At 43.2% G+C, this 26043-nt stretch overlaps 1 protein-coding gene across 2 annotated transcripts in view; it reads left to right on the top strand.

The window, feature by feature from the left end:
- Positions 1–26043, top strand: part of med13a (mediator complex subunit 13a) — an 89990-nt gene that overhangs the window by 62617 nt on the left and 1330 nt on the right. For both annotated transcript variants that reach the window (XM_031311043.2, XM_035990962.1), the window contains 19 exons: positions 4990–5020; positions 5538–5659; positions 6011–6101; positions 7572–7783; positions 8313–8509; positions 11031–11953; positions 12217–12384; positions 12905–13128; positions 13409–13598; positions 14411–14837; positions 15341–15572; positions 18189–18380; positions 19156–19379; positions 20602–20744; positions 20886–21044; positions 22935–23123; positions 23651–23793; positions 24503–24667; positions 25808–25908. In XM_031311043.2, the coding sequence (XP_031166903.1) occupies positions 4990–5020; positions 5538–5659; positions 6011–6101; positions 7572–7783; positions 8313–8509; positions 11031–11953; positions 12217–12384; positions 12905–13128; positions 13409–13598; positions 14411–14837; positions 15341–15572; positions 18189–18380; positions 19156–19379; positions 20602–20744; positions 20886–21044; positions 22935–23123; positions 23651–23793; positions 24503–24667; positions 25808–25908 (4133 nt within the window). The remainder of the gene's footprint in view (positions 1–4989; positions 5021–5537; positions 5660–6010; positions 6102–7571; positions 7784–8312; positions 8510–11030; positions 11954–12216; positions 12385–12904; positions 13129–13408; positions 13599–14410; positions 14838–15340; positions 15573–18188; positions 18381–19155; positions 19380–20601; positions 20745–20885; positions 21045–22934; positions 23124–23650; positions 23794–24502; positions 24668–25807; positions 25909–26043) is intronic.

Here is a 26043-nt window from a genome sequence, read left to right as displayed (position 1 = left end):
TGTAGCCTACATTCACCACTTCTAAACAGAGGCAGAACATAACGTGATCTGGGAGATTGTTCCTTCACAGCGCTGTGCAATGCGAGAAAATCTCAGAGCTGAACCGGGCAGACACAGCAGTTTTCATCAGAGTCACCCAGGGTGGGGTTAATAAAGTCTACTGCTAACTTACAACACTAATAACATTACCGTCGCCAAAATACCCCCACGAATCAAATCCCGTACTTCACCGTTAACCGTCAAGCCACTAAACTTGTATGGAAATTAACACCTCTGCTGAAGTTAGGGCTGGGACGGTATGGATTTTTTCCTACTGCTGTTGAAAAGCAAGAAATTCCTGCGGTATACCGCAACCCTCTTACGAGAGTAGAGTAAGTCAGAGCGAGAATGGCAGGGTGCTTTAAGTGAGTGACGTCAGTGCCCGTGTGGTCGCGCAAGGAGAGCGAGCGGTAACGGAGAGTAGCATATGAGTGCCGCTGTGAGGAAAAGAGAGAGGAGAAAGAGATAGCAAAGATGATGTAAAGTGAGTTAAAAGTGAACAATAAAACAACAAGCTAGAGCTCCTCAAGACACGGTGGCTTTATCTGTTGTCAATACTGCCGGTAAAGTGAATGGCGTTAACCCCGAAAAACATCGGCTTAAACCTTAGCACAGTGTTTCCATTTCAGCTCAGAGTCTTTACTGAGTTTTGCTGTCATTTAGGGCCACACTGGTTTCTCTCCTCTCCGTTGATCCATTCCACAGACAGTTCAGAAAGCTCTATTGTCAATAAAGTAAAATATAAAAAAATAGTTTGCCGAGTGCAGCCCATCTAGCAGCTGAGCAGAGAGGGCGACTCGGCAGTCCGATAACTTGTTGCTCTCTCTACCAATATAAGCCGCTCTGTTTTAGGCTACGAAACGTGCATGCAGGCTGAAATTCAACCGTGCCGTTTTATCGGGATAAAGCTATAAACAGAAGGAAACTCCGCTAGCTGCTAGACTAATGTGCAATGGTAAACACTGCAGCTGTAATGTTAATGTGTTCTACCTCAGCTGAGAATGGAGAAATGTCTTTGCCTTTCCTACGGTAGGAAAGACGACACAACACAAGACGCCATCTCTCTCTCTCTCTCTCTCTCTCTCTCTCTCTCTCTCTCTCTCTCTCTCTCTCTCTCTCTCTCTCTCTCTCTCTCTCTCTCTCTCTTTTTGTTGTTTAAATAACAGCTAAACTTACATTTGAACCTCAATCACAGTAACCAACACACATGGTATTGAGGACATCCTGTGTCTTAGGGACCGCAACTCCAGAACAATTTAGGATATAAACTTTATACATCAATCCACAAAGGGTATATTAACACCCTTCCATTTCTTCATAGTGACTAGTCTACTTGAAAATCTGCCCACGTTGAAACTCCGCTTTGCCTACAAATAAGCCACACACAGTGCCTTTTCCAAGTTGGTTGCACACCCCATTGGATTTTTGTACTGCATAAAAAAGGCATGGACAGCTTAGCAGTGTGAAGCCTTCCTAAAAGGCAGCATGGAGAGTTACCACTTCATTCATCCTTTCCTCGCTAGTTGCCCAGGGTAAAAAGGGGACAAGAGGGCTGATTTTAAGATCAGGGAGCAGGCGAGGTAGAAAATAGGCCATCAGCTTCTTCTGCAATACTGCACTAAAAATACCAGTACAACCACTTTCTGCATACATCCGCTTTCACTGCCCAAGCCTAACTGAACAGGAAGCTATCCCTGAATCTCCATTGTTAGTTGAGCCCAGAGGAACACAAACTAGTTAGCCTGTCCAATTTCCTTTTAAGTTGTTATGTTTTTCCTATTTGATCTGCCTTCTTCTTCCTTCCCCTTCCCACTGTATTCCTCTGCTCTGCCTCTGGGGTTGTTGGCTCTGGCTCCAGACAAGGGCCACCTGTTAACTGTGGATCGCCCCCAGCATTGAATGTGTGTGTGTGTGTGTGTGTGTGTGTGTGTGTGTGTGTGTGTTTTCGGTCCTTGGCTGCATGCAGCAAGCTTCACAGAGCCTGGAGTCTAACCACAGCAACAAACCTGGCTCACTGAACCATTAAGCTTAAAAAGCACACTCAAATATTTTGCTTCTCTTCTGGAATGTAAGGGTGAAGGCAACTCTCAGTGGAGTGGAGAATCCCCGAAGAACAGTCTGTGCAACAGAGCCCTTCCACTGTCTGTTTTATGTGGTGTGTGTGTGTATATATCCACCACATGTGTGTGGGTGTTCCTCTTCAATTTTTTCTTTTAGATTGATAACACCATAGGGTTAGGGCCCTTTTGAACCGTGCGGTTTTTGTCCTGAGACTGATACATGTCATTTATTAGCCAGGATATCCCCAGCTCTGGCCCCTACAGTATGTAGGGAAAAGTTGTGATAAAATCAGGTTAACACAGTAGCTTTCAAGTTGTGTGTGTGTGTGTGTTCATCTGCTGGAAAGAACAATAGTGCGACCCATTGACCCGGAAGCTATAAATTTGAATAAAACATCCACAGTTCGATGAAAGTAGTGATCATTCATTTTATTTGTGAAGGGCGTAGTATGAAACCAACCAAACACATTTCTGATATAAAAAACATTTCAAAACAAAGGTCAAATTTGACCTGTGGACAACAGGCAGGTTACCTCCTACCAGGCTGATGTGGAATATAAAGCTGGAGCACCATTTTTAGTTTGGGATTCCAGCAATTATTTCTAACCATTTTATCCCATTTTGTGAGTTAGTTTGGAGCTCACCAAACTGTTACATCTTCTTTATTCATTGCTCATCAGACTATTAAACCACTTACTGGTGGCTCACGATAGAGGGCCAGAGAGCTAGTGTGAACCATACATTAGAACCATATCTCCAGCTATCAGACTAAGAAATCCTCTAACCAGAGAGTTATTGATTCTGCTGCAGGCTATGTGACACATGCTGCAATGGACCGTCGTCTGATCATCATGTCACTGCACAGACGTGGCACACCTATGTCAGAGCCTATTGAATTATGAAGTACCATAATTCCTCAAATAACAACCGGGGCCTTTATTTACCTGAACTGCAGAAGGTACCAGGCTTTTATTTTAAGCAGGCTTTTGTTAGAGGCAGGCCTTTTATTTCTAATTCTATCTGTTTGATAAGTATACTTGTTTTAAATAAACTGTTTTAAATGAAAAGCCGTAGCGTTCCAGTGGACAGAGATCATTCATTTTTTTAAGAAACATTTGCAAAAAATATCACCATATACAACAACAGCCAGAAGGACGACAAAGTAATTTGGGTCCGAATTAATCAAACACCACCACTGTCAGTTTGAATCCTGTAAATGTACCGGGTATTTATTTCAAATACAGGTACTACAGTATTGCTGGTAGATTACAATAAGAGCATACAGTAGTTACTGGTTTGCAGCACACCAGTATTTGATTAACGTTACAGACGGTAGCTATTTGTTTCTAGCTCCAGGCTAACTTTTTTCCTCCAGCTAGCCGTGCTCTGCTCGTCGGCTAATCTTGTCAGCTCATCCTTCTGTTTCTTCCGGTATCGGATTCTCCTGGGGTCAATGTCGAAATGTCTCGCAGCTTTTTTACCCGAGTTTTCCTCCGCATACTTTAAAACTCTTTTCGTTCTGTTGTTGAAAACTCCGTCACTAGCACCAGAGCCCGTCGTTCTCTGCTACCACTAAATGAGACCCATGTTACATCCAATGTAGCTACTGCCATCTATTGGCACCTGTACATTACTACAAACTACACTTGGCTGAGTAACACATACAGCTGCATTGACTAAAATACCGGTAGGACAATAATCCAGAAAAACAAAGTGTGGAAAAAAGCATGAATATATTGTTTAATCTGTTAAATTAAATTGGTAGAAACATTTCAATTACCTTGAATTTGATTACTGAATATTACTTAATATTATATGAAAGGCACTTAGGAGATTATCCACACTAATTTTTGCCTGCCTTTATTTGTCCGTGTTGACCACGCCCCCGGCCACTATCAGAGCCCCGGCTTTTAATTGACTACCGGTTTTTATTTGAGGAATTACGGTATACATGCACGGAGAAGCCTCAGATAAATGAGGTAAGCAAGTGAGGTGGAGGAAAAGGGTGATGGGATGCTTTCATGTAGGCAGCTTTGAAACCAAACAAGCTTTTGCAATATGTAAGAATTCGACGCATACACACTTTCCCACCCAAGGCCAGGTTATTGATAAGGGGTTAAGGCATCATTACCACCCATAGATTGGGGCCTTGGTGCAGATGTTGTGGACTGGTCCTTTAAGGGAGACAGATTAAAGCCTGCGTTACTCAGAGAAAAGCCCTGGAGCGTAATGAAATCAATGGCTAGGACATAACATTCTTGCTCCCCAGCTAGAACTGCTCAGCGCACAGTGTACACAGTCACACAACCCTGCATAAGAGCGAACACGCACGCACACAGACACAGACACACAGAAGTCCAGCCCTCCCAGATATTGATGTCTGGGGGAAAGCTCTGATCCATATTGGAAATCTAATTTGCCACAGCAGAGACAACCAGTCCCTTTTCTCTGTTTGTCCTTCTCTTTTATTATTACTATTATTGCTATTTATTTATATTTGCCTTAATTGGAGAAAGGAACCCCCTTTTTGAATCTTGCTGCTTGAGGACACTTATTATTTTTGTGTTATTCTGTATTGTGATTTATCTCAGCTTAGGTCCAGTCAATTTTATTTGTATAGTTCTTCATCACAGTTATGGGCTCAAAGGATTTCACACACCCACATTTTAACGCAGTAATGACGCAGACTCTGCTCAGCCACTGGCCCTCGTTAAGTACAAGAAAAAGCTTCATCAACACGGGATTGATGTCATCTGTCTGGACTGTATATTCTAGGCATTGTTTAGTCAAAAATGTACAGCTTGATGGATCTGCGTGGTCGCATTAGTATGTGTGTTTTTTTTCCGTCTCTATCTGACCTTCCCGTCTTTCTTTTTCTTTTTCCTCACAGGGTGAAGATGGAGGAGCTGGTCCGTCAGATGGTAAGGAGCCTCTTTATTTTCTAATAACCCCCTTGACTTTTTCTATGACTTGGCGGCTGTCACATATAAATATAGTCAGCGTCAAACTTTTGACTGGTATTGTAGTCATACTGCCACCCTCAGAAGACCCAGACAGTGAGACCAAAGCGTGCACATTGCATCTTGGTGTTTATTCAGATCTGGGGTCTTGGCGTACCGAATGAAACTTGTCAGTTACACTTTTAGTTCGGTCTTTTCAAATGTGTCAATAGAAACTACATTCAATCACTAAACAAAGGAACATTCATTTTCGATTCAAATTTTTATATAACCTATCCGTCATGACACAAGCATTTCAGTAATTGAATTGAGGAAATCTACTTTCTCAATTGATTGAATAGAGAGTAAATTGAGGCCAACCTGGGTAGTCAGTTAGCCTAAACAAGATTTTCTCCTTTCATTGAGTTCTGAAGAACCCAATATCTACTTGTGGACATTAATATTTTAGTATTAACAGTGAGTATGTTTGTCTATGCAGATGCTCAGCGGGCAGCTGCTCACAACCGCATGGCTTCCACCAGTCTGATCCACGAGACAGACCTGGCGGTCTCCATCAACGACTTGGACAACCTCTTTAATTCGGACGAGGATGATCTAGCGGTTAGTAGACACCTTGGCTCACACCGCAACGAATATCTCATTACACAGTGTGGTCTGGCAGTGTGTGTGTGTGTGTGTGCGCGCGCGCGCGCGCGTGCGTGTGCGTTTATCCACTGGCATGCATGTGCCAGAGTATTCTGTCCATCATCAGCTGACAATTTTTACTACGCACTCACCAGTTACTCTAAGAAGCTGTCATGTGTGATACTGACTTGCAGGCCCCACAGGTGTGAGAAATATAACGGGTGAATTTAGAGGAGTGTTATTAGCTGACACTTTGAGTTACCACAATGGTCAGGTGCTAAAATACATTTTTTTTTTTTTTTTTTTTTTTCTTTTTTGTGTCCACAGCCTGGTTCCAGGCGACCAGTGAATGGAACGGATGAGAAATTTGGCAACAAGGAACCAAAGCCATCCACTTTGGACCCTGTATCCTGCATTAGTATGTATCTCTACATCTGTCTCTACTGATGTCTCTCTCTTTTCCCTGAACACTGATGTGCCGTGTCTCCTTAAAGTACAAGGATGGATTTACCTCAAATGTTAATCTAGAATCCGATTTTTCATACCCCTGAGCCCCTTGAAAATTAAGAATTGTACACTGAGATTTTTACCTGAAGCCACTTGACAGTTTAAAATGTCGTATTCCCCCCTGCTCACAATATCAGCTAAGTGAAATGGCATAATTTCCTTTTAATCCACTAAATAATAGGCTTTTACTACTCCAGCATCCTTGATGCTCACCCTTGGCTTTGCCACCTAGTGGTGGAGAATATGGCTGTAATTAACTTCACTGTGCATCAGTGTTTAGCTCACAACTGAGAGCTGAGAGTCTCCCTTTGCCTGCTGTCTTGTTGTCTGGCTTTCTATGCTTACACTAGAGTCTTGCCTTAAAGTCCCTCCCTATTCGTTGACTTGAACACAGCTGTACCAGACAGTATTTTCTGTGTTTTTTTTCTTCTTTTCTTGTCATTTATTCTGAAGTTAGAGCTCAGGGACACTAATGTAAAGCTAAAGAGAATTTAATGACACTTAATATTTTACTGTGAAGCAAATTGGTCTCAGATCAGCCATTTTACTTTTCATGAACAGATACTGTACAGTTCTAGACTCTGCCCATTTACCATGAATTGTGTTTGTTTGCCCCCTGGAAGCATCTTGCAGTTACAGCAGTTTGAGGCCTTGGGTATTCCCCACATAGTCTCTGGGCATCTTTACATAGTTATATACACATCTTTACTAGGAAATGTGTCCTTGTAGTGTAGAGTAGAATTATCTTATGAAAATGAATCAGTTTAAAACCCACCTTTCAGCTTTGCCTGAACCTTTCAACCTTTAGCTCAGCTGGATCCGTTAAATAATCTTGCTTATATATATATATATATATATATATATAATTTTTTAAATGCGAACTAACATGCCAAGGTAACTGTGACAAACTATGTAAACATTTCATCGGCCGTGGGCGAGATGCCTGTCAGACTTAAAGCGTGTCTAATAAGTATTCATCTGTTTGTATTTACATGGTAGCTGCCTATAACAACAGCTGCTTGTCACATTTGGTTTGCCGAACAAGAAAACATACATCAACAAGCATCTTGACAGAAGTGGTAACAACGCAGCAGAGTCCTAACAGTTTAAGATTACACATCTTACATTGTTAAGTCAGCCACATGATTCACATAATCGTTATCTTAAGAAATGGTTTGTGTGTGCTGTTTGTAGGGCAATTAAGATACTGTAGCAAAATTTAATTATTAGCATCTCATTATCAGCGTGTATAGCAGGGTAAGCTGTGTGACATGGGCAACAGTGTTGCAATAGATTTTTGATACACCTCCTGTACTTGTTTCTTTACACATTATATTCCAAGTCATATTTTGATGGCTCCATGTTCTTCTCTCCGCCCCAGGTTCAGCAGACCTGCACCAGATGTTTCCCACACCTCCCTCCCTAGAGCAGCACATCATGGGCTACTCACCCATGAACATGTGCAGCAAGGAGTACGGCAGCATGGAGCCCAACACAGGCATGATCTCGCTGGACGGCACCTCATCTCTGGCAGGCCACTTTAAGATTGAGGTGGAGGAGAGCTTCTGCAGTCCCAAGCCATCTGAGATCAAGGTGGGTGTAGAGACTCTGTAAATTATCGCAGGGTCAATTACAACTGACTGAGCCCATATTGCCAGAACCTGTAGCTGTCATAAGTCAGTGAATGCTTGTTGATGGATATGTTTTCTTCACCATGCTCATTTTGAGGCAGCTGGGTGGCCACATGGTCAGAGACTGCCCTTTAAGTCAGGAATACAGGGTTCATTCCCCATCTCTACAAGCATCTGTCTAGCTGAAGTTCCCATAAGCAAAAAAACAAATCCCCACCAGTTCTGTAGTTACTGAGATAAAGCAGCCACATATGTTGTATTCATGGGAATATAAGGTAGCAAAGTATCAGCCAGGAATGCCCTGATTATTTATCATTATGGTGGTTCATCCTATTTTCAACAAGGCATTCACATTTCTAAGGTTGCCGTTCTGCATTTCTCCCTGTGCCCTTACCTTTTTATAGAAGACAGCAGACATAAACGGATGTTCTCTGCAAGGATAACAAAAAGACATAATTATTTTTCTGCCTTGTTTTCTCTCGATCTTGTAGGACTATTCATTTGTGTACAAGCCAGAGCTGTGCCAGCCGTTCGTAGGCTGCTCCATGTTTGCTCCTCTGAAGACGTTACCCAGCCAGTGTCTCCCACCTGTCAAAATACCAGAGGATTGCATCTACCGACCGAGCTGGACCATGGGCAGGGAGATGCTCAATCCCGTGCCTGTCATGGCCTTTCTCAACAAGGACAGGTATGCCGCTGTAGTACTTTTCAATGTGGGTGATGACCCAATGAGTGGGTGTTTGTCTTCTTCAGAGAAGTCCTCAGGTGTTGCTGTTATCACACAGCTGGGATCTTTAATATGAGAGTAAGACCACAACTGTGTGTAGGCAGTACCATGCAGCTAGTGAAATGATCCACTTAAATTACAGCTTAACAGAAGCACATCAAGTGATTCCAGTGAAGAGTCTTTATCATTTTATGATGATCTGGGCAGAAGGTTACTAAGGCATTCTAATTTAGACTTGCAGAGGAAATGTCAAGGCTGTGCTGGCTGGTTGGCGTTTTGTGTGCACAGAAGCATAAACTCATACTCTGCCCCCGTTCTGTCCACACACCCTCTGGTCTCTCCCCAGACACCCCCTTAGCAGGCTGCTTGATTTCCCATGCATGGCTGCCTCAGGCGGAGCAGGGAAATGAGTGTAAAATGCCGTCTTGGTTGAAGATGAGGATTATCACTGGAGTGGTGAGATGAGCCCCCACAGCGGCTCCATGCCACCTCACTGCTCATAGCAGCTGGGAGTCTCTAGTATATCTGTCACTGTTCCTCTCAACTACACACGGAGACACCTCTGCTACTTTCCACTCACATGGGAATTTGTTATTAGCTTGTTAAGCAGAAAAATCCCCAAACAAACCTTGTTTTGTTCAATTGATTTTGTGGTTTTCTGTAATCAGGGCAGTAGAGTAGACCCTTATTACATTTGTATGGACTAGGGGGGTCCCCGGCTAAGAATTTACATAGTCAAATCTGATTGGTCACGTCTTGCCTGTAATCGACTGATCGTCAAATCATGTTTTTATTCCTTTTTTCGCCTCTCATTTGCGACATTAGGTTAAATTTTTTTGCACACAGACAAAAGAGCTGATATGCCCCCGGTGTCACGAGTTGTATTTTCTGTTGAAACTTTATGTATATATATATATATATATGTAACATCGACGTTATTGGCGGATATACATATGTGACTTTTGCTTAGCTGTCGTTTGAGACAAATGGACAGCGCTTTTTGTTGTGTGGAGGTGCAGCGCTGTCTACCTGAAATGGAGCGGAGGAGATTGATAGACAGAACACACCACTTAATTAGCCCGCTTGCTTTTCGTGGTTGTAAATAGAACTTTTGCCCCTTATTCTCTCTCTCCCCCCCCCCATTGTAGCAATCCACAGATATGAGAGAGAGAGAGAGAGAGAGAGAGAGAGAGAGAATGGTTGTGATTGGATTTTATGAGAAAGGTGAGACACGTTGCTTCTGACTGAAAAGTGACCTGTCAGCTGTTTAAGGAATTAATTATTTTTGCATCAGAGCTAATTGCAATACTTTGGGGTTATACTTTTGCCTGATGATTATTAAGATTATTTTTCACATTTCTCTTTTATTAGAGTACACTGGAGCATGGCAGGAAATGTAGATCAGAACAAGCAACAAAGGTGGTCAAATTTGTAATACTTTAAATAAGATTATTTATAAATTAAATTATTTATAAATTTATATTATTTCCTTTTTTTTAAAGTGTGTAATAAGTGTGTCTTAGCATAAAGTGCTAAGACTGGTTATGATGGATTGTGCAGGCAGGGAGAGTTGTCCTTGGTGCACTGGTCATTGGTAAAGATCTTATAATGTGCTGGTGCTGCCTTCGCATCTGCAGCCCATGCTGAACGTGCCCTGGCTGCAGGAGAGAGAGAGAGAGAGAGAGAGTTGTGCTGGGGCTTCCTTCTAATGGGTCCGTGCCAGGAGTTGTTCCCCACATACAGCTAGGGACATGATGTGCTCATTCTCCCTCCCTCCGTCTCTCTCTCATGCACTCTCACTCTCTCTCTATCTCCCTGCTTCCTCACTGTTGCTTGCCAGCCCAAAAATAAACCTTACCTCAGAGGGACACTCTTGAAATGTTTATTGAATGTCTTTCTCTCTCCCTCTGCTTCTTTTCTCTCTCTCTCTCTCTCTCTCTCTCTCTCTCTCTCTCTCTCTCTCTCCCACATTCTTGTTCTATCATGTGTAAACATGTTTGCAGTCTAAGCTCACTCTGCGTTCCTTATGTAGTGAATGTTGTCGTGCCCTACTGCCTTATTACTCACTATCTTCACAAACTGTGAGGCAGTTGGATAACGGTATTTTATTGTTTGATGCAATGTACTGAACATTGCTGTTCTGGGAAATCAAGTATGTTCTGCGTACTAGTGCTTCCATTTTCATGCCACAATTACATGTACAGTACATCAGGACCACAGTTGAGATATGATTTTTTTTTTTGTGTGTGTTATGGAAAATTAATAGCGTTGAATTGAAAGCTGTGATTCGAAGAGTTATTCTTATTCATTGTCTAATAGGGATCATTTCTTATTGTCCACATTCTCCCACGCTTCGTTGGGCTTTACAGGATCCTCTTAAGGACCCTTGGGCCCATTTTAAAACCCTGTCCCCTGTCCGAAACACGCTTCTTTTAGTTCTACACCGTTTCTAATTCATGTCCTTTTGTCTTTCTTCCCTCAGTAACATCCCCAGTGTGGGCAGCACCATGGACCAGGACTACAGCCAGACCTACACCCCTCAGACCCACACGCCTTTCATGTCTAACAGTGCTCCACCAAGTAACAGTGGCGCTGGTATCCTGCCTTCACCTGCCACCCCGCGTTTCTCTGCCCCCACGCCACGTACGCCGCGCACCCCACGCACACCTCGAGGCCCATCCAGTGTCCAGGGCTCGCTCAAGTACGAGAACTCGGACCTGTACTCGCCAGCGTCCACCCCCTCCACCTGCCGACCGCTAAACTCGGTAGAGCCGGCCACCGTACCCTCCATCCCCGAGGCCCACAGCCTCTACGTCACCCTCATCCTCTCCGAGTCCGTCATGAACCTCTTCAAGGACTGCAACTTCGACAGCTGCTGCATCTGCGTATGTAACATGAACATAAAAGGAGCCGATGTGGGCGTGTACCTGAGCGACCCCGTCGGCGAGGCTCAGGAATCCTGCAGCTGCGGCTTCAGCGCCGTGGTCAATCGGCGTTACGGCAACGGCTCGGGCCTCTTCCTGGAGGACGAGCTGGATATCATCGGCCGCGGCTCAGACGTCAGCAGAGAGGCAGAAAAGCGCTTTGAGGAGCTGCGGCTCTCCTCACTGGAAAGAACTGGAGTAGGGAGGGGGGACCGTGTCCCAGATGAGCTGATTCTCCTCCTACAGGACCAGTGTACCAACCCCCTTTCACCCATTTCAATCCTAGAGCATGACATAGTGACACGGGGGCCAAGTGGGGCCCCTGTACCGCCGTGTGTGAGGGTGGAGGAAAGGGACTACCACAGCGACTGCTACATGGCCCTGGAGCACGGGAGGCAGTTCATGGACAACATGTCGGGTGGCAAAGTGGACGAGGCGCTGGTCAAAAGCACCTGCCTGCACCACTGGGCTAAACAAAACGGTGAGAAATGTGACATTCTAGATTTTCATACATCCTAAAATTGGCTCAGTTGGACACCAAATTATGTTTTTCCTAGGCCATTGTAGTTTTATTTAACCATTAAAAATTTTAAAGAGGCCATCTGCAAAAAAATAAAAAAATAAATAAAATCTTTTATTTAACACAAACAACAAAACCACGTGTCTACTCTTTTTTTTTTTTTTTTTTATGTTTTTCATGTTGTTATTAATCTTAAGCTTCCCCTTTACTCATCTGTTTTCCAGCAGTGGACGTGAGTGCACTGTGTTCTCAGGATGTGCTGCGGGTGCTGATGTCCCTCCAGCCTGTACTCCAGGACGCAATTCAGAAGAAGAGGACGATAAGGTCGTGGGGCGTTCAGGGTCCCCTCACCTGGCAGCAGTTCCACAAGATGGCTGGACGGGGCTCTTACGGTAAAGCTGGGGACAAACTGGGGTAGTTTATTCACTTGATTCACAGTTCTGACTGATGCTTTGCTACCATCCAGTTTAACTGCATTGAAATCAGATATCTGTGAATCAGTGTTTTCCACTACATATACAATGGGTGTTTCAGACTATTCTGCCAAGAATAAGATTCTTAGAGTGACTGTGATAGCGATAACCGCATTTGGTTTTTGTGTGTGTGACATTTGGAATGTGTGTATCTTCGGGTAGAAAAACTTTGGATGTTGTCAGGTCAGTAGGCAGTGTGGTCCCTCTGCTGCGGTCCAGACGTCAGCTCTGTTGGGAGGAGCTGTCAGATCGTTTGGCGACCTCTCATTCTGATGCACAATGGAGGGCGGAAAGAGAAGGGAGGGCAGCTGACACCTTACTTGTCAACAAAATTCGCTAACTGTTCTTTCTTTCTTTCTTTCTTTCTTTCTTTCTTTGTATTTCTTTCTACCTCTTTCCACACTTGGTTTCTCCTCCTCCTTCCACCTCACCCCCACAGGCACAGACGAGTCCCCAGAGCCCCTGCCCATCCCCACCTTCCTTGTGGGTTATGAGTATGACTTTGTGGTGCTGTCTCCGTTTGGTCTGCCCTACTGGGAGAAACTGTTGCTGGATCCCTTTGGCTCCCAGCGGGACATTGGGTATCTGGTGGTCTGTCCTGACAACGAGGCCTTGCTCAGCGGCGCCAAGAGCTTCTTCCGAGACCTCACCGCTGTTTACGAGGTACAGATTCTGAAGAAGGGTGCACACACTTCAGTGTTAACGCTGTCCAAATGTAACATCGCTTTACATCTCTCCGACTCCACCTCAGGTTTGGCAGTGACTTGCAAATAGAATAATTATCTCAGACTGATTCATGATCACGTTTTATTGGAAACGTGTCAAATTAAAATGAAAAAGCACTGCAACAACACTCAAGCCTTGTTAACGATTGTTAAATGAAATTATTTGTATGTACCGGTTCACACATTCATGGTCTTTGCAATTTGTGTCTATGTTTTAGTCATGTCGACTGGGCCAGCACCGGCCCATTTCCAAAGTCTACCCCGATGGCATTGTCCTTGTCGGCGGCAATGGAGCAAAGAACCTCGTGGATCAGCCAGTCAGCGACTGGTTCCTCAAGGCTGCCAGCAGCAACAGCGACGCCTTCACTAAGCTCAAACTCTATGCACAAGTGTGCCGCCACAACCTCGGTATGTGTCATTTACAGCCTGCCAGGTTACTGCTGCATTTATTATTCTACGTAGTCCCTGATTCTTCTACTCCTCAATGCTAGGCTCATGCTGCGTTCCAGACACAATTTTTAGCCCGTAAGTCACAACTTCAAGTCACGACTCACGACTTGGTAGCGTTTCAGGCAAAGTCACGACAAACCCTTCTAGCTAGCGTTAGCTAGCGGCTACCTAACATTGACGTTAGCTAGCTAGCACTAGCTGATACTAGCGATTTCTAGTCAGCGACATATTTTGGGCTTCATTTAATAAACATAACCTGTAGTAGTACACAATCGTATGTGTATTGTTTTGATTACAATGTGCAGAATTACTTTACGTTGCCTATTTATGTCTATTTATTTCTATTTCTCACTGTTAATCACCGACGTCTGTACAGCATCAACAGGGGTTGACATTGTTGTTTGTGTGTGTGTGACGTCAAAAACTATAACTGGGAGTACAACCATCTGGTACGAGTTCATGAGTAGTAAGTTAGGGTTTGACTGCCGTTCCAGGGCACTTTCACGGGAAGAAGGTTGTGAAAACACGCGTTACGGGTTGCCTGGAACACAGCATCAGTCAGTTCTTTGTCACTGAATTTCCACCTTCGACACCACTTGGTTTAGTTCTAAAAAGGCTAGCTAGAGAGCCTTGACTGTTTTTGAAAGAGAGCTTGAAATCAGTGAAGAAGGAGGTCAAGATGTAATAGAGTAAATGAAGTAGAGTTTCATTTTCTCAAAGCGTGTTTGATGTTATTAATGAAAGTCCAATGCTGTGTTTTCTCTCTTTAGCTCCATACCTCGCATCACAGCAGTTGGACAGTTCCCTCCTCACACAGCCCAGTCCCTCGCCCTCGTCCAGCCAGTCATCATCCACACAACTGTCTAGCTCCAGCTTAGTTGGCCAGCAGGGCTCAGTGAACACTGCAGGCTCCTCCGTTCCCAACAACAGCAGCAGCAACAACAACAACAACAACAGTGGGTCTGGAAATGGCTCTGCGTCATCGAACAGTCTGGTGACATCCTCAGGCCAGCCTGGCAGCGGGATGCCGTCTGCCAAGCCCAACTCTTTTCCCCCCTTTGGGAGCATGGGTAACCAGGGCCAGGGAGGTGGCCCCCAGAGTGGACAGCTGGGACAGCAGGCTGGTACCCAGAATACTGGCACCTCAGGGGACAACTCCAGCAGCCAGGCCTCGGGTCCCACAGAGCCTCCTGAAAGGTACTGCAGGACACACAAGCCTGCACACCATAAACATAGCAGTTTTGTACATAAGTGACAAAAAGTGACACAAGTCACAACTAGTGTTGATCTACTATTTAAATGTTGTGAAATCACTGTTAAACACTTAGGTGAGTAGTTTATTCCTTCTATAAAAAAATATGGTACAGACAATAATAATCTAATAATTCCATAATAATTTTTATTATCTGCAAAAGTCATTGAACTTTAGCAAAGAGGTTGCTAAGCGACACTTAGATACCAGTTTGAGAGATATTTTTGATCATTGCTATTTAAAATACATTTTTATGAAGTGATAAATGTATTTTTTCGAAGATGTCTTAGTCTTGGATGTAACTCCGCCATTCAAAAGCTGAGGACAAAAACTAAGAACCGAGCTGAGGATAAGACTGATTTAATAAGTAAGTGTGTGTGTGTGTGTGTGTGTGTGTGTGTGTGTGTGTGTGTGTGTGTGTGTTTTATCTTCCTGTGCTTTCCCCTAGCACTTTGGAACGAGAGAAAGTAGGTGTCCCCACGGATGGGGAGTCCCATGCCATCACGTATCCACCTGCCATTGTTGTTTACATCGTGGACCCCTTTAGCTACGAGGAGGCCGATGGAGGCCCGGGGCAAGTGCCGGCCCACTCCAGTGTGTGGACGCTGGGTTTGTTACGCTGCTACCTTGAGATGCTTCAGTTTCTGCCCCCACACATCCGCAATTCTATTTCTGTACAAGTGAGTAAAGTTCCCAGGAGAGCCATCATTATTTTATTGCTGACCATATTGTATTTCATTACCGTGAACATAATTGCATGACTAAAAATGCATTCAATGTTGTTGAATGTCAATGTCCATTACTCCTTAATGTTTAACAGGTTAGGCTCAATGGCATCATTGCTGACATATCCATCATCATCAGAAGCAGTAAAATGTTCATAATTACTAACAGTGTACCCTGAGTGACCAAAAATAGAAACCCCTTATCAAAGTAATGCAATACAATAGCATTAATACTACCTCACTTAAAATGCTCTACATGTTTGTATATAGAGATCTTTGGTATCTATGGTATTTCTTTTTAAGGCTTTGCTCCAAGGTTGTATTTTAGGGGCGTCGTGTTTGATTGCATTATAATGGAAAGTTTTTCTCATATTTTTTCTAACTTATATATTAGGGCTGTCAAAATAATGCATTCATTTCGATTAATTAATCTGAGAAAAAATAACACGTTAAAAAAAATAACGCAGATTAATCCATTCCATATTGACGTTTGACCCGGAGCCGTTCTAGCCACCATTGGACTGTAAAATGAAGGAGGGAGACGAGAATGTGCTGCCTGGATCATTAATTGGAACATTTACTTGTAAAAATCTTCTTCCTGAATAGGGTTGGCTACCGAAATCTGGTGCCACTGATATGTCTGCACTTCTCTCTGATGTTCTGAAACAGACGTTACAGGCAACACAAACACTGCTGCACATGACGCTAGTTAACACTATACTCGACAGCAGCTAACGTTAGCCTACCGCTAGCTAGTTAACACTATACTCGACAGCAGCTAACGTTAGCCTACCACTAGCTAGTTAACACTATACTCGACAGCAGCTAACGTTAGCGTACCGCTAGCTAGTAGCTGGATTAAACACGGTTAAAATGCTGACAGCTAACGCTAAACGGTGTAAAGTTTGACTGTGTTTTACTGTAGAGGATATGTAACAATCTGCAGCTGCTGTCGGAGAAACAACACAGACGGTGCGTTCAATGAAACTGGTAAACTACAGCCTCGTGGTGCATTTGAAGTTATTGTAAATGTCCTTTTCCCATCTGGTGGTTGTTTTTGTCGTTCAACAGCAATTTACTAGTGAAATAAATTATTGTTATTGTTATACATTATTATTAAATCATTTAATTTTGACCATATGGCCTTAGCAATAAAAAAGCCGTTCTTTAATGTCACCAACTGTTGTTTAGTACCCTTTTTTTCTTTTCTTTTTTTACTTTCTTAAAAAGTATCTGTTCAGGCACCGTTAATTATGTATGCGATTAATTTCGATTAATTAATCACAGAGTATGTAATTAATTAGATTACATTTTTTAATCGATTGACAGCCCTATTATATATATATATATATATATATATATATGTATATGTGGAGGGGCACAAAGATGACAATATAATGCAGTCTTACACTACTACACCAGTAGGGCTGCACAATATATCGTTTCAGCATCGAGGTTGTAATGTGCGCATTAGTCGCATCGCAGGAAGTGCGACGTCAAGTCGGGCAAATTAACTCAAACCGGCACGACTTTTTTGCTGCTTCATACAAAAGGAAAAATCGCATGGTTCCCATTTTCTGTGACTAATCCAGTGTTTCCCATTAATCACCTACAGTCTAGGTAGGCCCGCCACAGTTTCATAATGAACCACTTCTCACTGGTGGGGTCCGCTCAGTCTGCCCGGGTCACAGCCGCTCGGTGTGGGAGGTTCCTCTTGTCTCCCCAGCTCTGCCTCGCTGGGTGCATTTCCTCCGTGGCGGTGCGTCACAACCAGCTCTAGGAAGGTGGCTCGCGGCTAACAGCACCCCCCGCATGGACCTCGCCTGACTGTCATCAGTGCGTCAGTGGCGATGTCGGCAACCCACCCAACCCCTCTTGAAACACGGACCGTGTCTCCCCTGCCGTGTCATCACCATTCATAAGAACTTTATTGATCCCTGGGGAAAAAGTGATGGAGTGATAAATAAAAATTAAACAAGACAAACAAATACAAATAAAATAGCTATATATATATATATATATATATACACACACACACACACACACACACACACACACACACACACACACACACACACTCACATCAGGTTTCCACACAGAACAGAAATGAGTCACACTCCTCCGCGTCACTCTCCCCTCCATTTCCATCACTCCTCTCTGTTTCCATCACAGTTAGTTTTGGAGTTAGGTCATTTTGAGACAAAAAGTTAACAGCATGTTGTGCTGTTATCCTGCATTAACTTCTGTGTACCATAACGTTGCAAAAAAAAAAGTGATTCGACTGGCAAGATGAGATTTAACTGCTCGACTGATTATTTAAATCATCAACATTTAGGGGGGGGGGGGGGGCATTGTACAGAGCTTTTTATTTATTGGTCACTTAGTGTACATTATCCAAAATATTAATGAGTTACACAACTGAAAATGAGCCATTAAGTAAGTTTAAAAAAAAAAAAACATTTTCCCCTGACTTTTAGCTATTGCATTTGTAGAAGCATTGTTGGAAAGAGTGTAGAGAGAGTGTTATACTTGTGTTGCCTGTGTCTAACAACTTGTCTTTTTTTACCTCAGATTGTCCCATGCCAGTACCTGCTTCAGCCAGTACGCGGCGAAGACCGTCACATCTACGCCCAGCACCTCAAGTCTCTTGCCTTCTCCGTCTTTGCTCAGTGCAGACGGCCACTGCCCACCTTCACCAATGTCAAGTCACTGACGGGCTTCGGCCCGGGCCTGGCCATTGACACCGCACTGAAGAGCCCAGAGGTAAATGCAACACGTGGCAGTTGCACTTTAATTGTTTTGACGTAATCCATCTGTAAAGCAGAGAAAAGTGTTAGTCCTAGTGTGCAGTTACAGGTCATCTCTTTGGCTGTGCGTTGGCATTAACATGCTAGCGTTGTCCTCTGATCGATAGGCAAGCAAACAGAGGCTGACACTGTGGCCCTCAGCTCTCTCGCAAACGTGAACCTGACCTGATGTGACCCAGCCTTTTGCCCCGGCTGTGTTCAGTTTGCCACTGAAGAGAAAGAAGGCAGGGAGTTTTTTAGTCCTAACCACCCTCGTAGTGTTTTCTCCTGGAACAGGACCAAGGGAACTTGTAACCCTCTGCTACTCTAGAGTTTTCTTTCCATTATCTGCTTGGCTAGCTCCCTGAGACCTCCATAATGGGATCTTGACTCCAGGTTTAGACAAAGGGGCACTTTAGATCAGGACCTAATTCAGTGGACTTCCTTCTTTACAGATAGCGCTACCCTTTCCCTTGAAAACAATGTCAAACCTTAGGCTGCCTTGCTGGGAGAAGTGGGATTATGGATAGCACAATTGGAGTGACACAAGGGACCTTTTTGCATGTAAAGATACCTAGAATGTGAATTCAGCAGAAATTAGGATTGAAAGAGAGGATGTCTTGCAGCTCTGAAAGTCCAGCAGCCCATCACGCATGCACAAACTGTACATAGCTGGATTATGTCCAATTAGAAGGGCTGAACATTTATCCTAAATCCATTATCCTGACATCACTTTACCTCCCAATCTGCAGAGGCCGGAGTGTCTGCGTCTGTATACACCTCCGTTCATTCTAGCACCGGTAAAGGACAAGCAGACGGAGCTCGGGGAGACATTTGGTGAGGCATCACAGAAATACAACGTGCTGTTTGTCGGGTACTGTCTGTCCCACGACCAACGCTGGCTCCTGGCTACATGCACTGACCTGTATGGGGAACTCCTAGAGACCTGTATCATCAACATAGATGTGCCCAACAGGTAGGACTACCTCCGTCTGCATGGCATTAAAACCTACCAACTTCAAAGTCTTTATTACCATATTAGAAATCATGTAACACCACTGGACCCCCACACAAGACCAAGGTTAATAAACTCTGAGTACTAGAAGAAGTACAGAAAGAGTTATTCGTTGTCTTGCCTTAACAGGTGTGACACAACTAATGAAAAATAATTCATAGCTGTCATAGTCGTAAGAAAAGTGTCTGCTGACAGAAAACGTGTCACACAATGTTTTTGTTTGTAGTGCAGATATTGTGAAAGTTATTTAACCCTTTAAACTCTGCAATAGAATTGGTCCGCCAGTGCCTACATTGGTATGTTTGCTTATTGTGATGTCATTTCTTGGAGTATCTTAAAATACTTCATATCCCTAAAATCAGTACAACCTAAGCTAAGAGGTTATGTAAGTCAATAAACCATAATAATTAATAAAAGTAGTAAAATAGTGTAATAAATTAATTAAAACAAAATAATCATTGTTTTACTAAATAAAAACACAAAACTTATTGATCCAAAACATTTCTAAATTAACAATATACAAAATATAATAATAATAAACATTAACAAAATATCTCTCGACACTCCATTAAGTTATTTGAACTATGTAAAAAAAATTGTTTTTGAGATATGCTCATTTTTGTGAGCAGAGTGTAAAGGCGTTTTTCATCTGCAATAGAAATGGTCCCCCAGCTGTTTTACACTGGACGACGCGTAACGTGATGACGTCATCACAAGCGTACAACGGGATGACGAGACGGGCTTAAGCCTTAGCTTTCAGCAGCAAAAAGAATGAATGAACTCACACCAGTGTTGTACATGTTTGAAAGCAACTTGCCATCCTCCTCCACATTCTCGACTTGTTCATTTTTCTCTGTGAATCATCCCACATTCAGTCACAGCTGCACAACAATTATCTGTGACCGTACAAAAGGTGCACGACAGCTGTCACCAACACTTAAAAACTGTGATTTTTTTTTTTTGTATCAATTATGCTTGTCAAATGGCAGTTTTCACTTAAGTGTAAATTAGGCTTGAGAGGGAAGGCACACAGCTGTCAGTCAATTATGGTCTGCACAGGCCCACACATTCCAGAGGTTCACCTTCACCTGCCTCAACAAAATGTTAAACCAGCTCTATTGACTAGCAGCTAAATATACTTTGAAAAGTGGTTTTGACGTGTGGGTCAATGCATGTTCCGCAGAGCACGGAGGAAAAAGGGCTCTGTTCGGCGGCTCGGCCTGCAGAAGCTGTGGGATTGGTGTTTGGGACTAGTGCAGATGACATCAGTCCCCTGGAGGGTGGTGATTGGCCGACTAGGCAGGATAGGACACGGAGAGTTAAAAGGTGAGGACGACTAGTTTAATCATGCTCAAATGCTTTTTTTGTGACCAAACAAAATAGAGCATTTAAGTCATTTAAATGTTTTTCGTCGCAGTGAGTCACATGTTCATTCATCCCTGCTGCTCTCCTCTCTTGATGTTCCAGACTGGAGTATTCTGTTGAGCAGGAGAAACCTCCAGTCACTGAGTCGCCGTCTGAAGGAAATGTGTCGAATGTGTGGCATCTCCGCCTCAGATACTCCCAGCATCCTCAGCGTGTGCTTGGTTGCTATGGAGCCCCAGGGATCCTTTATCATCATGCCAGGTACAGTATGTGCACGTGACAAAGATTATAAATATACCTACTACGTGTTTTAACATACACTTCTCATCTGAGTACCAAGAAAGGCAGTGCAGAGGTGTGTGTGTCGTGATGGATGGCAGCAGCATATCACAATGTGTGTCCCCTCCTTGTCCAGAGCAGATTGATGGCAGGGAAGATCATGTACCTTTCGCTCATACAGCACTAGCTCTCAGATGCCCATTGATCTCAGTGCTGTGTGATGGAGAGCCAGATCAATGGGTTTATTTTGGGAAACGAGTGGGGGGATTGTCAGTGCATCATACCAGGATTGTGTTGAGCGATGCTGGGCTGAGGACATCTCCTTCCTAAAAAGCTCTGTAAACTGAAAGAGATTAGCAATGCTGTTTTAGCCTCAGATGGCTGTGACTAGGAGGGGTTTTCCAACATAGAATCTAAATTTAAGCAAGTCGTTGGCACAAGACGTAACTGCTATTCTGACATTTTAAATCTAGTTTCTTCTATGATTATGAAATACAAATGCGGAAACCTACCATTGTAAAATTAAAAGGACTCTATTTTAATCACAAATGTAAAATTGTTACTTGCTGCTCAGTTGAAGATAATACTTGTATATTATTAACATATTCATTAGTATGTTGCAAAAAAATTGAATCATTTCAAATCAGTAAAATGACTAGATGTAAAGATTAGATCCAGTACACTTTTTAATACCTCCTTGGTCCTCCATGCTTCTGTTTGCCCAAAATTCCCATCTGATACACAGTACAATAGATGCCATCATATCTCTTGTGTAGGGATTGATAAAGAGTAACATTTAAAGCACAACTCTCGCCAAAATGCAACCTAGGGTCTTTCTGTGAATGTACCCGAGTCAAACTTTAGTTTAAAAGCATAATTAGGACGGAATCGCCACTTTTAAGATTTACCGTATTTTTGTTTTTCGGTCAAATGGCCTTTTGAATGGGAGTGCTAGGGGCACTTTTATGATTGCTTCAAAATCACTATTCGACTAACGACTCACTTTAGCTGTTGTTGTTTACGCTATCTGCCATCTTTTCAGTCAAAAAGTGTCAATCTCAGAATGCGAATGAACGGACTCCATAGGAGGCTCCTTTTTCAACTAGAAGGTCAATATTGTTTTTCAGTAACGACAAAACAATAAATAATCCGTGCATTTATATGGAGCTAAGCTTTAGGAGCTTTCCATCTTTACTCTCCTCCCTGTTACGTTGCATTCGGAGATCGACTATTTTTGACTGGCAAGATGGCAGCGACTGGAAACACCAACAGCTACAGTGAGTTGTTAAAAACCTTTCTTTTTAGTAAACTCTAGGTACACAAACAATGTTGTCAATGCTTTCGTTAAGGTGTAGAGCCCCTGGTGATACTTGGAGCAAACTCTCATGTTGTGTCAAGCCTTCTTAGTGTTTTAAAACTAGTGATTTTGATGTGATCATAGTAGTGCCGCTTGCACTCACATTCAAAAGGCCATTTGACCGAAAAAATGAAAATACGATAAATCTTGAAAGTGGCGTTTCCGTCCTAATTATGCTTTTAAAAGAAAGTTTGACTCGGGTACATTCACAAAAACACCCTAGGTCGCATTTTGGCGAGAGTTACGCTTTAAGTAATTTGTTGGCAGTATTCATTAGTTTCAGTTTCCGGTTTGATGCTTGAATGCCACAGAGTTTTAATATGTTCTATTCCTTTGTGAGTTATGTGATGTCCTTGACTCAAACATGGAGAATTTGCTTGGCCCAGACCAGTTAAAAGATTTTACCCATACTAGATAAAGGGATTGTGACAAGGATTCCTATATTTAATTCCATTCTTCTTAGCCACACTGTTTATTGACCCGTCACTCTCTCCTTCCTCTGTGCGTCCCATCAGACTCTGTGTCGACAGGCTCAGTGTTTGGCCGCAGCACCACCTTGAACATGCAGACGTCCCAGCTGAGCACCCCACAGGACACCTCCTGCACCCATATCTTGGTCTTCCCCACATCCGCCTTTGTCCAAGTGGCCAGCTCCAATTACACCAACATTGACCCCAACATCGACATTCTAAACGCCACCACTGGTCAGTAGTGCTCCTTCATCTGTCAGTCATTCCCTGGGATTCTCATGTGTTTTTAATTCAGTGTGGCTCATCCTATTTTCTGGACCTTAAACAAAGTGACAGATGTCAAACGGAAATGCAGCAATTACTGCGTTTCCCCTTTAATCTGTACTGTTTGTTTCCAATCCTTCCTGTTTACTTTTCCAGTCAATTAAAAGTCTGTTTTATAGTGGTGTGTGCTTACATACTTAGCGCATCTACATGAAGCATGGTCACTCACATTCTGCACTCAGTAAATAGCTACATTAACCACATAATGGCCTTAAAAGTAAAAGCCAATGTCCAAATTATATTTTCTGCAATGCATGAAATACATATTTTTTGGCTAACAACATACAGACCAGAAGGAGAACTTTCGTTGAGAGCATTTTAGATGCTTTTCAGAAACACATGGAGTGTATTGGTTTAAAAAAAAGAAAGGGAAAAAAAAAAGATCTTAACACTTCATCACTTGCAGACCTGTTGAATGATTCTTCTGTTCTCCTCAGATGGGTCCGATGCTATCGGAATCTTTGACCTGCTGGACCAGGAGAACGAGTTGGTGGACCCAGACATCATCAACATCTCGCCCACAACTTCACCAGTACACTCCCCTGGCTCTCATTACCACCACGGAGGTGATGGCAGTAAGGTGAGTTAACATGTAGATGCCATATACTTATATGTTGCAATATTGACAGTAGCTTTGGATTAATGTCCATTCCTCTGTGCGCTGTTAAATGCAGTCCTTCCAGAAAAATGTGGAGTTTTTTTTGTGATCGTTGCAGGCAAAAATCCTTGATTATGCGGCACGTTTTCTTAAAAAATGCGATGGAATATGCAGGATATTTATGCAATTTTATGCAATGAAATTGCGGGAACTTGCAAAAACTGCGGTTTCATCATGGCTTCATCGCGGGGTTTGCAGCTTTTCGATGATGTTCACGTCGCGTAATTACGTCACTTCATAACGTCACTTCATAACGTCACTTCATAACATTCCCATGGCAACAGGGGAAACCAGCTGCTCTTGTGTGAAGTTCTGCTAAGATATATGTGACTTTTTTGCAACGAAAATGCGGGGATTATGAAATCATGCAAGCCCCGCATATTTTGCGCGGAAATCGGCGAAAGTGCGGCGTATTTGAAAAAAATGTGGTCCCCGCATAAATATGCGGACTTTGGCTGATTATGCATTGAATTATGCGATCGCATAATCACGTTTTTCTGGAGGGACTGTAAATGAGTCAGAATGTAACAACATCAGATGGTCTGACTGTGTAATCTGTCAGAATCCATACAGTACAACGTGGTATGACACCTTGGAACAGAGCTAACCTTGACTTTCTGCCTTGCTGCAGGGCCAGAGTACGGACCGTATGGAGTCTCATGAAGAAGTTCCTAACCTCCTGCAGCAGCCTCTGGCACTTGGCTACTTTGTCTCCACGGCTAAAGCCGGCCCACTACCTGACTGGTTCTGGTCAGCCTGTCCGCAGGCTCAGAACCAGTGTCCACTCTTCCTCAAGGTACAAGGCCCTGCCCCCTCACGTGTTTATTTAGTAGGCTTCTTTTAGTGCTGCCTTTTTACACATGTGCATGATGAAAAAAATCAAATGTATTTGGTTGAACAAGACAACTTAGAACAATTAAATAGATATTTTGCTGATTTAAATCCAGCTCTGTGTCATGGCAGTGTGGGCGGTGTGTTTAGAGGAATGGTGTGTGGCTTCCCCCGTGGTTGCAGCGCACAGAGCTCCAAGCAGCCGAGCTCTGCTGAAGTATGCCGGATGACTCGAAACGCACCACAGAAGTCCACTGCTGGAGGGAAGTCACACACCAATCATTTAAACACACTGCCCACATAAAGATAACAGAGCTGGATTTAAATCGGCAAAGTATCCCTTTAAGGTAGGTCATAGGGCATTAGGGGTACAATAAAAACAAACCGTAGGTTGTCGTTTTCAAAGGTCTCCGTTTCAGCCTCCAAGACTACAACAAAACCCCAGAGTTTTCAAACTTAAACAGAGTTAGCTGTGTTTCCAAATGTCTCCATTTTAGGGGCTCAGGAAACGCCGGAGTAGTGTGGACGCTAGGCATAAAAAACATAGCAGTGTGGATGTAGCCTTACCCTAATCAATCTCACTCCTTATGCCTAAACCTAACCAATTCAACCAACAAAGGCAACGAGTACTAGCCAGTCGGAGGCAGAGTAGAGCGGGTCATGCCCTCGTCATTTTAGGACTTAGGCAAATTTGCTGCTGGGAAACCTCACTGTGACATAAGACTCCAGGAAGCCACTGCTCCCAACCAAGAAATAGTCCAGCAAGCAACTCCCCATAAAACCATAACTGTCCTTTAAATATGCAGTTAATATGTAAGCCATTAATGAACTGCAAATCTTTTCTGTAACATTCTGCAACTCTGCCCCAGCAAGTGTTTTTGTGGTAACTGAACACCTGTGTGTAATCAAAATGGTAGATACAAGAAAACTACATCATTTAGATTTGCGGTGCTCTCCCTTGCTTCTAGAACTAGCTACAGGATCAATGCTGCTGTCACTGCTCTGTGAAAAGAGCTATATTTATTTAGATGAGACATAACAAAAGGTTAACAACTTCATTATAAGGCCATTGACACCACCTCTTCCCCTGTGCTCCCTCTCTCAGGCCTCTTTGCACCTACATGTGTCTTCAGTGCAATCAGATGAACTACTGCACAGCAAACACTCCCACCCCCTCGACTCCAATCAGACCTCAGATGTACTCAGGTAAACAACACCGGAACACACTCTGTTACAAGTCGAGTGCACAAAATATTAGTACCACCCCGCTGACTGTGTTTTCAGGGGGATTTTTGTATTGCAGATATTATTCAGACTGAAATATGATTACTGATATACAAG

This window comes from Sander lucioperca, chromosome 13 (assembly GCF_008315115.2).
Source record: "Sander lucioperca isolate FBNREF2018 chromosome 13, SLUC_FBN_1.2, whole genome shotgun sequence".
Taxonomy (NCBI): Eukaryota; Metazoa; Chordata; class Actinopteri; order Perciformes; family Percidae; genus Sander; species Sander lucioperca.
The sequence above is the reverse complement of the archived record's forward strand: the minus strand, read 5'-3'. Positions and strand labels throughout refer to the sequence as shown.